The sequence below is a fragment of the Prunus avium genome, chromosome 1 (assembly GCF_965620075.1).
Source record: "Prunus avium chromosome 1, drPruAviu1.hap1.1, whole genome shotgun sequence".
NCBI classification, from domain to species: Eukaryota; Viridiplantae; Streptophyta; class Magnoliopsida; order Rosales; family Rosaceae; genus Prunus; species Prunus avium.
In genome coordinates, this window is record NC_142284.1 from 39,743,296 (window position 1) to 39,760,463 (window position 17,168).

The 17,168-nt window shown below is 36.4% G+C and overlaps 2 protein-coding genes across 2 annotated transcripts; one reads left to right on the plus strand and one right to left on the minus strand.

Annotated features, from left to right (window-relative positions):
- Positions 1 to 4,021: 4,021 nt before the first annotated feature.
- On the plus strand, positions 4,022 to 11,123 carry LOC110753225 (Threonyl-tRNA synthetase). Its single transcript, XM_088247165.1, has 20 exons — positions 4,022 to 4,352; positions 4,480 to 4,717; positions 4,797 to 4,856; positions 5,409 to 5,498; positions 5,705 to 5,779; positions 5,902 to 6,030; positions 6,132 to 6,221; positions 6,902 to 6,990; positions 7,076 to 7,172; positions 7,251 to 7,337; positions 7,811 to 7,895; positions 8,137 to 8,231; positions 8,311 to 8,343; positions 8,436 to 8,522; positions 8,637 to 8,729; positions 9,027 to 9,119; positions 9,217 to 9,441; positions 9,728 to 9,799; positions 10,161 to 10,232; positions 10,567 to 11,123. Exons 1-20 carry the CDS (start codon positions 4,084 to 4,086, stop codon positions 10,660 to 10,662), a joined length of 2,175 nt encoding a protein of 724 aa, XP_088103291.1. The 5' UTR covers positions 4,022 to 4,083; the 3' UTR covers positions 10,663 to 11,123.
- An 848-nt stretch (positions 11,124 to 11,971) lies between these two features.
- LOC110753210 (Serine/threonine-protein kinase WNK (With No Lysine)-like protein) lies at positions 11,972 to 14,215 on the minus strand. Its single transcript, XM_021954054.2, has 7 exons — positions 13,922 to 14,215; positions 13,708 to 13,758; positions 13,422 to 13,613; positions 13,135 to 13,240; positions 12,923 to 12,964; positions 12,776 to 12,832; positions 11,972 to 12,672 (listed from the first exon to the last, which is right to left on the minus strand). The coding sequence occupies exons 1-7, from the start codon at positions 14,056 to 14,058 to the stop codon at positions 12,085 to 12,087; spliced, it is 1,173 nt and encodes a 390-aa protein (XP_021809746.2). The 5' UTR covers positions 14,059 to 14,215; the 3' UTR covers positions 11,972 to 12,084.
- Positions 14,216 to 17,168: the final 2,953 nt, after the last annotated feature.

Consider the following 17,168-nt stretch of genomic DNA (forward strand, 5'->3'; position numbering starts at 1 on the left):
TGCACTGGAAATAAATGGGTCAACCTGAAAGTTACACGTTTATTAAACGGGTTGAGTTTGGGTTTACCATTCTTGACACGTATATAATAATATAATCCAGACACGACCCATTACCAGCCCTAGGTACATGTAATATTGGAGAAGCTATAGAAGTGTATGGAGACCTAGCTAGCTAGTGGCTTAGAGTGGTTGGTTGAGGGAGAAATACTTCCCCGTTTTATTGTCCTGACTTTCTATTTTCATATCTCTCTCCTCCTCTAATAGGTGACAGACGAGGAGAGAAATAAAGAGAGAATTAGGTAATAAAATGTTGATGGAGAAGTTTCTCTCTGGTTAAGTTAGGGGCTTGAAAAGAGGTTGTTTGTCTAGCTAGAGCTAGCTAGCTAGCTATGTGGCTAGCTTAGCTTATATAGCTTATAGTTTATAATAACCTAGAGGGTGATGAGCTGGTTTGATGGGGTAGCCAATGACATTGCCAAAACTGAAAAGTGTGTGATGAAGGATGATTGTATATGTAGGGTGAAATATTTATATATAAAGTGGGTGGTGCCGTTGCAATTTGGTTTCTTCTTAGCTGGACTGGCGTTGTGGTGGGAACGGAACGCACATGCTTGCACATGTACCTCCTCCATTTTCACGTTCTTATTTATATAGTCCGTTTCTTCTTCTTGTTGTTGTTGTTATGAAGCTCTTCTCCTCTCTCTCCTCTCAGAGTCAGACCCACTTACGCCATGACAACAACTTTGGCTGGTTGGTTGGTTGCTTTGTGATTTGGTGGTGAACTTCACTGCAGGGCATGCATGAGCATTGAGCATATGATATATACCTCATCTCATGTTTCTCCTAATTCTGCAACTCTTTTGGGTTTTAGTCTGTTAATTGCATTGCACTCGTCTATTTTTCCCGTTTTGCTAATGTTGGGCCTCATCATTACCTTTCTCACGTCACATATGTAGCGAGATTTTACCGTAGCTTACAAAAAAAAAAAAAAAAAAAACAATATTTAGGTGCACCGCCTCTATTCACCTCAATTATGAAGATCTTCATTGTCATCACCACTGTTAATTTGTTCGATACATGGGGATTACTAAATGATGTGTAATTTGATTGATAATTTTTTTTTTTGGTATGATGCATAAATGAATGGTTTTAACGGTATGTTTGGGAAGTGTTTCTGGAAGTTCTAGATCTAAATGCGCTTTTTGACAACTAAAAGTTATGTTGACAATGTTTGACAAAATAATCTACACATGCTTCTAGGTCATAGAAGCATTTTCTGTGCTTCTTTAGGAAGCACTTCTATTTTTTTATATAAAAGTTTCAACACATTTATAATAAAAGCGCTTATGAGCAGAAGTGCTTTCTAACAAAGCATTCTCAAATGATCCTTTATGATATGCGTATGTATATCGATGATTTGTTAACCCAACTCAGGTGTAGAAGAAGGTGGGCCTAATTGCTGAGAATATTGTTTAGGCTGTATTGACTTGAGACAAAGAACGAATGGCCGAAAAAGAGATAGAAAGAGGCCCAATTCGATGCTTAATTAGCATGGAGGATATGAGTCACCGGCCCAGTTTAGCCCGCTCACTGGACCGCCAAATGTATCCCGTTGGTGCTCTTTCAAAACCCAATTCTCAAGTTTGCATGCACGACCAATTCTCTGGTTGAATATAGGACTTTGCTAGGCCATTACGTACAATAGACAATGTAGAAGACATTTTCTGATTTTCCTTGTTGACCAAGAAAGCTAAACTCATTGAAAGTGTTATTATTATTATTATTTTATTTTTTTTATGTGTTCTTCTTGTCTCTTTAGTTATTGGGGGAATCACACCCGTCCTGAGAATTTAAGGGCTCTGTGCGAAATTTAAACTGGAGCATTCACATAATATGAAAATATTAAAAATAAAAAAAAAACTAAAATTCATCATCAATTAGTATGTAATAACAATCACAAATCAAATTCATAAATTTTTTAATGTTTTCATATGATAATGTTAAATATTAGTATGTTTGGTATTTAAAAAAAAGGAGTTCAAGCAAAAGAAGGGGACATTAATTTTGTTTTGGTAGTTTTGAGTGGAAGAAATTTTTTTTTATTTTTTTTCATGAGAAAGCGTATGCATATGATATATACTCAGTGATAGACCCAAGAATCTTACCTCATAGGATCAACGACCCAATTTGGTCCTCTTACTAGACCGCCAAATGCATCCGTTGTTGTTCTTTGAACACCCAATTCTCAAGTTTGCATACACACCTAATTCTCTAGTTGAATATAGGACTTTGCTTGGCCATTACGTACAATAAACAACGTAGTAGATATTTTCTGATTTTCCTTGTTGACCAAGAAAGCTAAACTCATGGGAAGTGTTATTATTGAATTATTTTTATATGTTCTTATTGTCTCTTTAGTCCTTAGGAATCAGGACCGTTCCTAAGATTTTGAGTGCCTTATGCGAAATTTAAACTGGAGTATTCACATAATTTAATATGAAAATGCTAAAAAAAAAATGCCATGACTTAATGTCATAAATCAATTTTTAATACCTAAAATTCATCATCAATTAGCATGTAATAACAATCACAAATCAAATTCATAATTTTTTTTTAAAAATGTTTTCATTTGATAAAGTTAAAGATTAGTATGTTCGGTAAAGGAAAAAAAAAGGACTTCAAGCGAAAGAAGAGGACATGAATATTTTTTTTGTTTTGAGTGAAAGAAAGGTTTTTTCTTTAGGAAAAAGCGTATGTGTGTGATATATATTGCTGTTAGTTTAGTTGGATATTTCCCTTCTTTTTTTTCACATGCTTCTGTTTTTTTTTTAAATTATTTTAAATTTTGTTGTTATAATGAAAAAAAGAATAAAAATATGAATACAATGACAACGCCCGGACTCAAACCTAGGACTTGTACAAAAGGATATGTGCTAGAAACCAGCTTCACCAAATACACTTTTGTGTAAATGTGCTGCACGCTGGAGTATATATAGTTTTTATAATATTAATATATATTATGTAAAGTAATTTTTTTTTTAGAGACCGTCAAAAATTGAGGGCCTTATGCGGCGACACCACTTGCACCATGCAAGGGCCGCTTCTGTTAGAGCATCCATAATGGGCTCTTTAAACCACCTCCTTAGACAAATTTTAGGGAGGAATTGGAGAAATACAACTCCAACCATGCTCCCTATCCTCCTCCTAAAATAGGGAGATCTCTAGTAGCTCCTAAATCTGAGGAGAGAGAAAGGATTCATAGTGGCTCCCTATAATTTAATGCTGCTCTATTTAATGAATATTTCAAACATTTAATTAATGTTAACTATTTTTTATATTATTTTTAAATAGAGATGGACCAATTAAAAAAGAGTTATAACATTTATGATTTCCTAAACTAGAGAGCATGATTAGAATTTAAATTTTATAGAGAGCTCCTAAAATAACTTTTATATGTTTTTAGCTAAAATTTAACAAAAAAATAGAGAGCATGATTTTGGACTCATATTGTTTTGATGAAAAAGAAATCTGATATTTTTCATTCAACCACAAAAATAAAAGAAACCTATGAATTTTGATATCACTGTGCAGCTTTGATAATGACAAAAAAAAAAAAGAAAAAAAAAGGAGGTTTTTTATGAGACCTGAGTTGTTTAGATTTAGACAAAGTGAAGAGAGAGAAGACAAGACTTTCTTAATTTGTTTGGTACAGTTTTGTTTTACTTTTATTAATTATTAAAACATGAAATTATTTTGTTTGCATTCTAGTTTATTAATTAAACACATTATTTGTTTATGTTATCTCAAAATTATACTACCATTCACATTTTTATTTTCTGAAACTGTTTTACAATTAAACTACAAGACATATTCTCAAATGTTTTAAATGCAAATTTGTTTTCTGATTTTTATTTTCTGAAACGTTACTAGACGGTCCTTAGTTTTGGCTTTGGGTGTCCAGAGAGGAGAGACACCTGAACTCTTCAAAATCAAATCATTCCTAATTTGCTTGATATCCACGCTGGCCCTGAGAATATAAGAAAGAAGGGCCAATCTGTGAGAGGAGGCCCAAACAATATCCATATGCAATTGAGTTCTAAAACCTGGACAGCAGCTTTCTCATTTCTTCTCCGCCGTAACTGCTACAGCAGCTCCTCTTCTTCACTCTCAGCTCCTCTTCTTCTTCGTCCTCTTCCTCCTCTTCCTCTGCATAGAAGCAACCACGCCATGGTGCCCCACCCTAAAGACGACGCTTATCTCGCCACCGTTATTCCGAAGCGCATTAAGCTCTTCGAGGCCATCCAGGCCCAACAGCGCGCTCACCTCCAGTCCCTCCCCTCCGATCCCATCAAGTAAGCCCTAAACCTTAAACCCTAACCCTAACTCAAAAGTCTCTGTCTTTCTCTTTGTTTCTGTTTTTTGCGCAAGTATATGTGTATATGTCTTGCATTTTGATTCATTTTAGGGGTTTTTTTTAAGGATAACATTGCCGGGCGGGCAGGAGAAGGAAGGAAAGAGGTGGATAACTTCGCCGTTTGACATTGCTAGGGAGATTTCGAAGAGTTTGGCTTCAAATGCTTTGATTTCTGAGGTCAATGGGGTTTTGTGGGACATGAACAGGCCTTTGGAGGGCGATTGTACGCTTAAGATCTTCAAATTTGAAGACGATGTAGGACGTGATACTTTCTGGCATTCTAGTGCTCACATTCTCGGACAGGTACAGAGAGTATTCAAATTGTGGTTTAGTGGATGATATTGGAGATTGATAATGTTTTTGAATTTTGATTACGGTGCAGGCTCTTGAGGTTGAGTATGGATGCAAGCTCTGCATCGGTCCGTGCACTACTAGAGGAGAGGTTCGATTTATCTATCTTTATCCTTGGCTATATTAACATGCTCGTTTACTTTGAGTTTTTAAGTAATTTGACTAGTTTATTATCATTATGTCTTTTCGTTTAAGTGTACTACACTACAGCTCTTGCTTCATTGTTTGTTATTATATCATTTTTGTTCAATTGGTTTTTTTTTTCTTTTCTGGATTATGCTATTTCTGTTTCTTCTAAGACTGTAAATTTGTGGATGAAAAGTAATCGAGTCTTGGAGATTATTGCTTTCTGTTACTGTTCTTTGTTAGTTTCTAGTACCCACATTTCAGTAAAACTTCTTATTTTTAGATTTTAGTATGCAAGGCACCTTTCATGTTTCTGTACGTTTTTTTCCTCTTTTGTTGACCAATATGTTGGGTGGAATTCTATGTGCCTATGTGGTTGTTTTCATGTGTAATTTTATTACTTGGATATTGCAATCTTGTGATCTTAGTCTTGGTGATACATTTGTATAGATTTCATTCCATGCTATCAGTTTCTGGATTACTCATTTGGTGGGTCCCTTATGAAATTCAATAACAGGGTTTCTATTATGATGCATTTTATGGTGATTTGGGCTTGAATGATGAACATTTCAAGGAAATTGTATCAGCGGCAGAGAAGGGCGTTAAGGTATTGTTTTTTTTCTCTTTGTAGTTAATTTGTACTTCTTGTATGGAGGAATTTCTTGCTCATTGACTGACTGTATATTGATAAGGTGTTTCAACATTTTTCTCTTTCCTGTTGAGATTCCTTGACTGATCGCAGATTCATAAGATGTTTCAATATATTGCTCTTTCTTGTTGTAGTTCCTTGACTGTTTGTATCTTTATCCCCAGGGCAAACAGCCTTTTGAGCGTATAGAAGTGTCAAGGGAACAGGCACTTGAGATTTTTTCTGATAATCAATTCAAGGTAAGTGAAGCTGCTGATTTTGTGTCTTACAGATAAATATGATTGTCATCTACTTTTCTTATATGCCTTCCATACTCAAAATCAATTTCAGATATGTTTTTGTTTTCACCAACTGTAATCAGGTTGAAATCATCAATGATCTTCCGGCAGACAAAACTATCACTGTGTATAGATGTGGCCCGTTGGTTGACTTGTGTCGTGGGCCCCATATACCAAATACATCCTTTGTCAAAGCCTTTGCATGTTTGAAGGTATGTGTTTGCACGAAATTTTATTGATGCAGGTTGTATTTGCATCTTGTTTGCATGTGTTGTGTTGTGTGAATATTTAACCTATGAATATGTAATTTCAGGCGTCTTCAGCGTACTGGAGGGGAAATAAAGATCGTGAAAGTTTACAGAGAGTTTATGGAATATCATATCCGGATAAGAAAAGTTTGCAGGTGTGATATTTTATTTTGACCTTTTATATGGTTTTGGTTTTTCTTATCTGCTTTCTTACCTGTATCAGCCGCTTCGGTTAAATTTCTGTCTTGTTAAAATTGGGAGTTCCTTGTATGCATAGTTGCACCAGTTCCTCAAATTGTATACAGAAAAAAAAGTATGGATAATTAATCTCAATCCTAACTCAGAAAATAATTTCAGCATAGAATTGGATATAGCTTAGAGAATGCAGTTCAATGAAAGGAAAAGGGTTTTAGATGTGTGAAGGCAAAAGGATGTCGCCTTCTAGTTAACCAAACATCCCTGCATAGTAGTATCTGAAATATTTTGTTGCTATCTTTTAAACTTGAGTCTAGTGGCTCTAATCCCTCATATGGAAATTCAATTATCAAAGTCAAAATAGGTGGCAGGTTTGATGATATTTATTGAAATTGAGAAGGTGTTAGGTTGTGAATTGTGATATGTTTTTTTTTGATACAAGCGATATTCTACTTTAATCTAATCTAAACTACGGGGAGGGGGATTCGAACTTGGGTGTAGAGTGGGGAGCACATCCGCTCTAGCCAACTTGACTAAGTCCATGGTTGAGGTTGTGCGTGGTGATTGAAAAGGAGTGAAAGCTGCTGGACATTGGTCTTGAATTATTTCATTTTCTTACCAACATCTACTTTTTCTGCAGCTTTATATCCAGAGGCTTGAAGAAGCAAAAAAATATGACCATAGACTGTTGGGTACAAAGCAGGAGCTCTTTTTCTGTCACCCACTTAGGTATGTTTTGAGCTAATATTTCTTCATTGTATAAGTGATCAAGATTCCCCATGATTTTCATTTGATTATCTCTTGTCAAGTTCAGCCCAGGAAGTTGGTTCTTCCTCCCTAATGGTGCTCGTATATATAAGAAACTAATGGCATTTATACAAAATCAATACATAGAGAGAGGCTATCATGAGGTTGGCAGTTAATCTTCAGTTTTTATATCATCCTATTAATCTTAAATCATTTGCACCTAAATTACTGTTCCTTGGTAGGTTATATCACCAAACGTGTACAATATGCAACTTTGGGAAACATCCGGTCATGCTGCAAATTACAAAGAGAATATGTTTGTTTTTGAGGTGAGTTTTGACATTATGCCATTGTGATTATTTATATTGAAACATCTTTATGCTTAAACTTAAAAAGTAAACGAACTGTCAAAGCCAAATTAATAGCAGAAATAAAAATAAGATCAATACGCAGATTTGAAAATGTAAATTTTATTTATTTATTATTTGTATTTTACTGTGTATGGATGGATACCAAATATTGGCTACATACATATTAATCTCTTAACAGCTAATCTGGTGCCACCAAAACTTGTCTGATTATTTTCTTGGGAACTTTGTATAGCTGTGGTCGTGAAGGGGTCTCTTGCTTGGCTAATAAACAATATGGAAATAATAGTATGGAACTCAATGTAGATGATTGAGACTTTCACTGAGTAGTTATTCATGTAAATGAACATGACTATCTTTAACCATGAGACTACTACAGGGTTGTTCAACAAGACCATGCTTAACTTGCTGGATATTGCACTTTTGCCTTGCAGATTGAGAAACAGGAATTTGGATTGAAGCCAATGAATTGCCCCGGGCATTGTTTAATGTTTCAACATAGGGTTCGTTCTTATAGAGGTATGCTTTTTAATAAAAATTTCTTGACCTTTTATTCACTTGAATTGCTTAATAGGAAATTCACTGTATAAAGTGGTATTAACACACTTTCCTTGTCCTGACATTTTTGCACTGTACTTTGTCTAACATTTTCGGACCAATACTTTGTCTGACATTTTATTTATTTTATTCTAAGCACCTGTGTTTACTTTGTCTGAACTTCTTTCATTTGTGTTTTTTCTTTCGAACCTTGATCACAAAGAACTTCCACTTAGACTGGCTGATTTTGGTGTTTTGCATCGGAATGAGGCCAGTGGTGCACTGACTGGATTAACACGTGTACGGAGATTCCAGCAGGTATACTTTCAATGCCTTTATTTTAGCTTAAACCTAGCTGTTAATTTTCTGACAAGTTTTCGTCCAATCTATGCTACAGGATGATGCTCATATCTTTTGCAGGGAGTCCCAAGTGAGTTGAACTTAATTAAATTGCAGATATTTTTGTTTTTGTTTTTTCTTGGCTTTGTTTTGTTTGTAAGACATATAGTGCTTCTATGTCAGGTAAAAGATGAAGTCAAGGGTGTCTTAGAATTCATCCAGTATACCTATGATATATTTGGCTTCACTTTTGATCTGAAGTTATCAACAGTAAGCTTCTTGATCCTTATGCTTAAAGCATGAACCTTTTGACTTTGTTGCCTAAGGATGTGGAATTCAAATTTGATGTGTTGTACAACATTTGTACTGGTCTTTGTGTTGTAGAGGCCAGAAAAATACCTTGGAGACGTGGCAACATGGGAGAAAGCTGAGGCTGCTCTGACAGAAGCACTAAATGAGTCCGGCAAGCCCTGGCAGGTACAACATTTTTACCTTATGCTTAGCTCAGTCCAAACTAGGTTCAAAACTTGATGAAGCTTAGTAGCCCTGTTTTTAAAATGGTTTAGCTTATTGACCTGAATGGATAGTATTGGATCCGCTAGCCATTTTCTACATCACCCATTCACCATGGACATAAACTAGAATGGGAAATTTTTGTGATTGGTGGATTCTTGTTGTGGTCCATTATCTGTTATGTGTTTTCTTAAGTAGCACTTTAGGTGCCCGACTTTCTTGTTTGTGTCTGGATACTTACTCTGTTAGTTGTCTATACAGTTAAATGAAGGGGATGGTGCATTTTATGGACCAAAGATAGATATCAGTGTATCTGATGCATTGAACAGAAAATTTCAGTGTGCAACATTACAGGTATCTGATGATCACTTTGTTTCAGTTGCACCTCTTGCTATTTTGTTGTGTTTTGATTCCGTTTAACACGGTCATTTGAAAAATACTGTGGTTGCAGCTTGATTTTCAGCTCCCTACTCGCTTTGAGCTGTATTACTCAGCAGAGGGTGAAGAGGGAAAGAGGGAGACACCAGTTATGATACACAGAGCTATTTTAGGTTCTGTTGAGCGTATGTTTGCTATACTGTTGGAGCACTACAAAGGAAAATGGCCCTTCTGGCTTAGTCCACGTCAGGCAATTGTTTGCCCTGTCTCAGACAAATCCCAACCTTATGCTCAGGAGGTAAGTTGATATTATGCTTTCCTTGTTTTCATTGGCTGCTCACTTTAATGTTCTAGGAACATTTTGTTGTTCCCCTTCAGGAAGTTTGCACCGGATCAATATAAATGCCATTAATTATGTACATACAACATTCGCTGGTTTGATATTTAACGGAACTGAACTATATTGCCTAACTTTTAAATTCTTCATGTTAGGAGTTGTACAAAGTGCTTGAGTGAGATGTACTAAGGGTTACAGTATTATTTAATCTTAAGTCATGGATAAAGCTATTGTTGCAATTTTGTAGGTTCGGAATCGGATCCATCAGGCTGGTTATTATGTTGATGTTGACACAAGTGATAGAACCATCCAGAAAAAGGTAAGAGTTCATAACTTTGTCCTTTGTTGATACTTTCCATTTTTAAGGTTTCATTTTATTTTATTTTCTGGGTTATTGGAGGTCCATTGAGCTTATGGGTTTCATAACGGGAGCTGGCTCTCTCGCATTATTGGGTTCTGGGCTTTTTTTTTTGTGTTTGGGTTCAATGGCAATAAAATTTACTGTTTGATACACTTCATGAATTTTGTTTTCCAGTGACAAACAGTCACAATTGTTTTCTTTAAGAATCTAGCACCGCTAGTGTCAATTTCTTTGACATGAACTGAAGTGTTTAATTGTTCAACGGAGGCTTGTGTCCCAAAGGTTGGTTTATGTATACTGAATTGGTTTGTCCCTGCAGGTACGAGAAGCCCAGATAGCACAGTACAACTACATTTTAGTTGTTGGTGAAGAGGAAGTCAAAACTGGACAGGTTCTATTCAATTCTAATTCTCTTATTTATTTATGTTGTATTTCCCCCTAGTTGCAGTTGTCCAGCCACAGAAATTATGTGATGCCGTTCAACTTTCTTATATAATTTATGCATCAAGTGGTCCGCTTTGGTTTACTGCGAAATAGCCTTTTACATGGCACCGTGACAACAAGAATTGTGATAATTTAACGTAAAAGAAGAAGAAAGGATTACTTTGAAACCATCCATCAAACAACAAGAGTCACCGCACTGTCTAAGAGCGATCCTCTTGTGTTGGTTATGATGAATTATGCTTTTCCACTGAGAAGTTAATCTTTGATCCGTATTGTTCCAGGTGAGCTTACGGGTTAGAGACAAGGGAGATGTTACCGTAATGAGCATGGAAAATCTACTTCAACATTTCAAGGCTGAAGTTGAAGCTTTCCATTAGGATTTTGCTCTTTGAAGAATGCTCAAAGAAATCTTTGACTTCTACCCAGATGGACAAAACATGTTTGTGATCCCAACTGGAGATTACCTGTTAATTCCTGCCACCACGTCTTGTACTTTTGGTTTACTGTATTTTTGTTTGTTTGTTTTGTTTTGGGATTCAATGTATGAAGTATAGGTTAAGAACTCTGTTGTTGAATCATCAAGATAGAAGGATTTTTTCAGATTGACAAAAAATTGGCGTGTCTCTAGTGTTGTTTGCTTTAGCTTTTGTACGATGCACCGAACCTTGACATGGAAAGCTTCTGACTGTCGTACTTGAATTTGGCGCTGAGCTTTTCTGCAATTGTCATGCAATTCATTTTATTTGAAAGAAAGAAAAGCTGTGTGCGTCTGTAACGTGTATGGTGTTGATTTCAATTTCAATTTATGGAATGGAATTGAATTGGTGCTTTCTAGGCAGTTGCTGTCTGCACCGCACGTGTTCCTACACCACACTTCTACACAAGTGGCAAACGCACTAACTAAGCTCTTTCTACAGCCTTTTCTTTTTCTGACCCGAAAAAAAAAGGGCTCTAATTTAAAATTTTATTTTTACCATTAAGGGTCGCGTTATACACATAACTCAATTGTTATTTCCATGATGAAATGTTTGAAGTGTAGACCTAAGCCTTTGCTGTGCTTTCAAATGGTACTAGGTTCAAGCCTTCAAGGTACCTTTCAAATGGTACTAGGTTCAAGCCTTCAAGGTACTTGTGTGTGTCGAGTTTCCCCTTTCTAACTTTGGCAAAATGATAATAGGCTTTCATTATATATATAAAAAATGTGATGCATATGTTTTAGTACCTCTCCTCAACATGACAGGGTTCGGTCAACTTCTTTTACAACCCAAATAATTTCCAAGAAACCATGGCCTCTAGATTCTATATATCATCTCCTCAGGCTCTCTTTAGAAGATTACAATATGGAGGGTGACTTCAGGGATTTAATACTAATGAATGCATTTGTTGTTTTACCATTCTCTACTCAAATTAAAGAAAAAAAAGATAAAAGTTATATCAGCTATATTGTCCAAAAGAATTTTTAAGTTTCTTTTTTCCAACAGTTATCTATCTATCATAAATATACTTCCTCTTGCAGTTGTCCTATTTTCGGCAAGCCTTTGACTCGTCATTTCAAACGAAGTAACAATGTGCATTCATAAGAGCAACAAGATTCTTCACATTACAGTGTACTACGAGAGAGAGAGAGAGAGAGAGAGAGAGAGAGAGAGAGAGAGAGAGAGATTATAAGAAAGATTGCTAGCAATGTTAGAAACCAATCCTCGATCCTTCTATAATATATAATTAAGCTAATGACAAAATAAATAACACTATTAATTAATTGCTTAATCAGTCATTAGTAATATTAGTTCTGATCTTAGCTAGTGGTGATGGAAATGGTGTTGTTGACGAGCATAGGCAGACATAGAAGTGCTAGTCTCACCCACGTTGTTTTGATGATCTGATGCCCTATTATTATTACTATTATTATACTCCTCGTTATGATCATCAGTCTCCCCCTTGGCCACCAACTTCTGCTCCGTGATCGCCATGAAATCCAGCGGTCCATGGGATAACATAAACTGGGACCCTTGATGATCATGTTCTTGCGGCTGCTGCAGCTGATCATGATTTGCAGGTGCAGAGGGCACCACTGAAGGAAGCTTTGAGAGGAGGGCTTCAAGGCTGCTCATAGAGGGTGTTATGTTTTTCAATGGAACTGCTTGGTTGTTGAGATATTGGTGGTGGTGATCATACATTAATTCATGAGTTGGAGTGCCTGCTTGGAAATGCCATGCATGATGATGATCTGGGGTGGGAGCATATGCATAGCCATGATGATGATGATGATGATCAACCTTGTAGGGGAAGGGTGGAGATGATGGGTGTGGCAGAAGCACCCCTGGGATGCTTTCAATGTAGCTGAACTTCTTTCTTAGCAGAACTACATAGCTCAAATCTTCAACCGCCTGCAGGATTTATAAACATTATTGATCAATGGCTATATGTTGAACTAGTTTCTAGAGAGAGAGAGAGAGAGAGAGAGAGAGAGAGAGAGAGAGTATCTCTCACCTTGTGAGTAGCTCCTAACTGAACAACACCTTCTCTAACTGCTATAAGGGCTATGGTCTGCAACATATTTGAATCAAATTAATAAATAAATAAAACAAATCTATGTGAAATTTTGGACTTTTTGAGGTGGATTTTGATGCTATATACCTTTATGCCAGACTGGAACTGGGCTTCCCATGTCCTAGGGTGCTGAAGCAAAGATAAAAAAAGAAGAAGAAAAAACCTAAGAAAACAGACAGATTGATATTTTGCACAGAAAAACTAGGGTATAAATATAAAGTCGTGCCTGCAATTAGTATATGTAGCATGAAATCACAAAGTTAATTATATATATAAGCATTGATCAGGAGCAATCATACCGAGTCAGCTGAGTTGTGCCAGGCTGATAAGAAGTTGATTTCTTGATCATTTGGTTCTTTGTGTATCCACTTATGACTATGATCTGCAGCCACTTTCCCTATCAACCTGCCCAACCCCCAACACAACATTAATATATAAATATTTCTCAACTAATTGCTTTGCTTCCTGTGTGTTCTTTCTTAGAGCTCAGTGAGTACTATATCCACACACACACACAAACAAAAAATCAAAGTCAGCAATTTGGTAATTAATTTCTTTATCGTCATCATTGCTATATAGCTTTTACCCTTCTCCGTAGTTGTAGATTTCATGGGACATCTTGAAGAAAAGCTCTGGTTGCAGGCCATTGTATTGTTGAAATTCACAGTTGCCATACATTGATGATGAAGGGCCTGCAGGACAATCAGAACTGGAGTTGATCTCATGAGCTGTTGAGGAGGCACCAAAGTTGCAGAAACCATCTTCCCAAACCAATATCCTGCCATGTGCATATATACATACATATATATAATAAGCCAGAACATCATTTGCAGAAATCCATTTTACTATGAAACTAGAACATCATTATATACCAGTTCCTTCTGTTCCCTCTTGACCTGTCATAAGCTCCATGACCTTCCCATCTGTTACAAAACCAAAATTGTTAATGAAAATTATAATATAAACTAAGCTTTTTGTGAACCTGTACTTTATACTTTGAAGAAAAACAAGTAAAGAATTGTTTTTTTAAAAAATTTTAAAAATTTAAAATTTGGCAAAGTTGTTGTTTTCTTTTTATTTCCTTACTTGGGTGGTGGGTAGTTTCTAGGCAGGATCCTCCAGAATACGGCATAAATCCACTGAGAGTTTTCATGAATGCACAAGCTTCTCAGGGTGTGTTGAAGCAGATGAGTCACAGCTAAGGGGTTCAGATGTTCTTCCATCCCTTGGGCGTATCTCTCAATGTTTTCTCTACCTTTTTTTTTTCAATTTCTCCTCTTCCAATCTTCACCTATCCTCCTTTATATAATAAGCCTACCAACATGTTCATCTCTCATTTATACCCCCCTCTCTCTCTCTCTCTCTCTCTCTCTCTCTCTCTCTCTCTCTCTCTCTCCGTGTGGAAGACTACTGGAAGTAACATAAAATTTTCTTCAACTTTTCTTTTTTACCAAAGTGTTTCCTGAGGCCCCACCTTGTCTTTCTTTCAACCCTTCATTCAAAACTACTATTAAAATTTTATTTTATTTTCTTGGTTAAGTCCTACCTCATGATCCCAATTATGTTATTATATCAGAGAAACGACCAAACCTTAGTTTTCTCAGACTAAATGATGGCAGGTATTGAGTAGCTAGCTCCCTTTCTTTCTCTCCAACCCGCAATGGTATTATTATCATTCTGACTTTCTGACGCACTTACCATTTGGTGTTCCCACTCTCATTTCAGTCCCATGAAAAACTTTCTTACCCTCGACCTTCAACACTGCACCGCCATCAAACTTAGTTATTGAAGCATGTTATAAAATTAACCAAAGATTGTTTGATGACCAACGAAATATACATAAACAAATAAAGGGTTCTGCCAATTTCTGATTTTCCTGTGGTGTTGAGGAAGGCACGGTATTTTTCTACTGGTGTACGATAGATAGATATCTTGTTCAGTCAAAAACAACGGGTGCTAGCTATTATTTAGGTTCGAGAAACCTTAGCCCATAATACGTACAGAGTTGCAGTTCGTATAGTAGTACTTGATATTGATGCCCTACTCCTGCCACTTCATAATAATGGCACTTTCCCAATTACAAAGAGGGCCAGCCAGCCATTATTAAGCATTTGCAGATAATAAGGTGGAAAAAAGCTGCTTTCTTGCTGGTTGCTGCCATAGAGTTTAAAGAGTGCTTCTCTTAGTCTTTTAGCCCTCACTGAGACAAAGCCATGTTACATATATAAAATGCTGATCGACTATACTGCATTCATTAATTAGAAGTTATAACCATGCATCGATTTCAATCTCTATATTTCTCTCTCTCTCTCTCTTCTGTGAACAACATGATGACCAAGAGGAGCTATCAGTGATTTCATTTCCTCACCCTCTCTCCCTGACACCAAGGAAAATATTGACAGAACATTATACTGTCCCTTTGACCGTCCTTTTCTTTTTTACAAGAAAGAAACCGTCGTCTCATTATAACACCGTGTAGTAAATGTATGTATCAGTGTAATTTACAGGATGTGTAGCCAAACATTTGTCACCTTCATTGCTAGCCTTGATAGCGACACACATTGCTATCTCCATAATTTTTCCTTTGGATTCTTGTTACCAAGGCCAACCCCATCCATGTCTCTACTCAATCAGAGAGAGAGAGAGAGAGAGAGAGAGAGAGAGAGAGAGAGAGAGAGAGAGAGAGAGAGAGAGAGAGAGAGAGTGGGGTGTTATAATTCATAAATGGGTTCTGTTATATTGTAGTTTTTGGGATCTTATAATGCATGAATTCACGATCCCTTTGGCAGAGTAAAATATTAATATTGGGAGACAAAGTCTGATGGTGGTGATGTAAGCAAAAGGAGTGTGTTAGGGGCAACAATTGAATGAGCTTTGGATTTTATTGGTGCTGGTGATGGTTCTGGTCTACACTTTATATTGTTGTTTTGTTGATTTTTGAAAAAGCACTTGCAAAAATTGATATTGGAGAAGTTGGTATGGAAGCAAAGAATGGCACAAGATAGATACGAGTGGTCAAAGATTATTGGTGTTGGAATTTGCCCCATCCCTTTCTCCCCATTAACAAGTGGAATCTCTGCTCTTCCCATCCCCCATCCTTTTTTGAATCCCATTTGATATTATTTAAATCTCTCAATGTATTGCAAAAACCAACAGAATTATTAATTAACAAATGGTGTTGCTTTGTGAAAATGTATAGTGATAATCAGACAATATGAGACAGTATCTAGTAATGCTCACTCTAAGGCAGGCATATGATCTTCTTCTTCTCTCCCACCACACAACTTTAGCATATTTTATTTTATGAGAAAAGGTTGGTATATATAAGTATAGGAGCAGAGAATGGTAGGGGATCAACGTAATTTGATGTTGTTTTGGAATGTTTGATATTGTATTATAATTCAGATGATGGGCTGTTGCGTTGGGTGGATTGCCTCTTTTGTCTTAAAGACTCCTCAGTTATTTGGTTTTGTTAGAAAGGGTTGGTTATTAGCTTCTCTACTGTGAATTTGTGATGAATGTCCAAAAATCTAAATTTCAGTGTTTCTTGGAGTGATGAAATGTCTTATCCACTTAACAAGATGATTTGTTCTCACACTCATATAAAAATGGCATCCACATTTCCCAACATGCATGTGTCACAACAATACGGTGAGTTTTAATTATTTTTCTAGTGAGTCCTTGGTCCATGTTTTTCAAAGTGAGAGGTGCCTTTTGTTTTCTGCACAATTAATAATTTATAATACAAAGCGAAAGCGATATTAGGGAAGAGGAATCAAGAAACTATACATAATTAGGGTGTGCCATAAAATCCTGAGGGGAAAAACCTCAAAAATGTCCAGGGTGGAGGGGTTTTTAGGGTGTGACAGAAGTTGGTCAAATGCATGAAAATACTGGGAATTCTTTACCCTAATATAGAAAAACTCCAAGGCAATCACGTGAAGGCATTGCCGGTGACAATTTTGGGCTAGCAAAAAAGCTGTGTGTACAAATCCATAACGAAAAGGAAAAGGGAAGAGATTAAAGAAAGATATCCCTTTCTGGGTAGCTTTTGTAACCTTTTCATTGCTGTAAAATTAAGCCTGTCTTTCAAAGACAAAATATTCTTGGCTCCCACACACACACCACACCCAACTTTTACATGTCATCAGTGTTGCAAAAAGCCATCCCATATATAGTACCAAAAAGTGGTCGTAAACTGAAACCTGCAATCAAAAGATGGAAGATGCTCTTTCTTTCTGGACCGTCCATCACAAGGGAAGGGACCAAATAATCAAAGGTGTAGAGACAGTAGAATATACATTAGATATTGCATTAGGCATGTGCCTCTTCT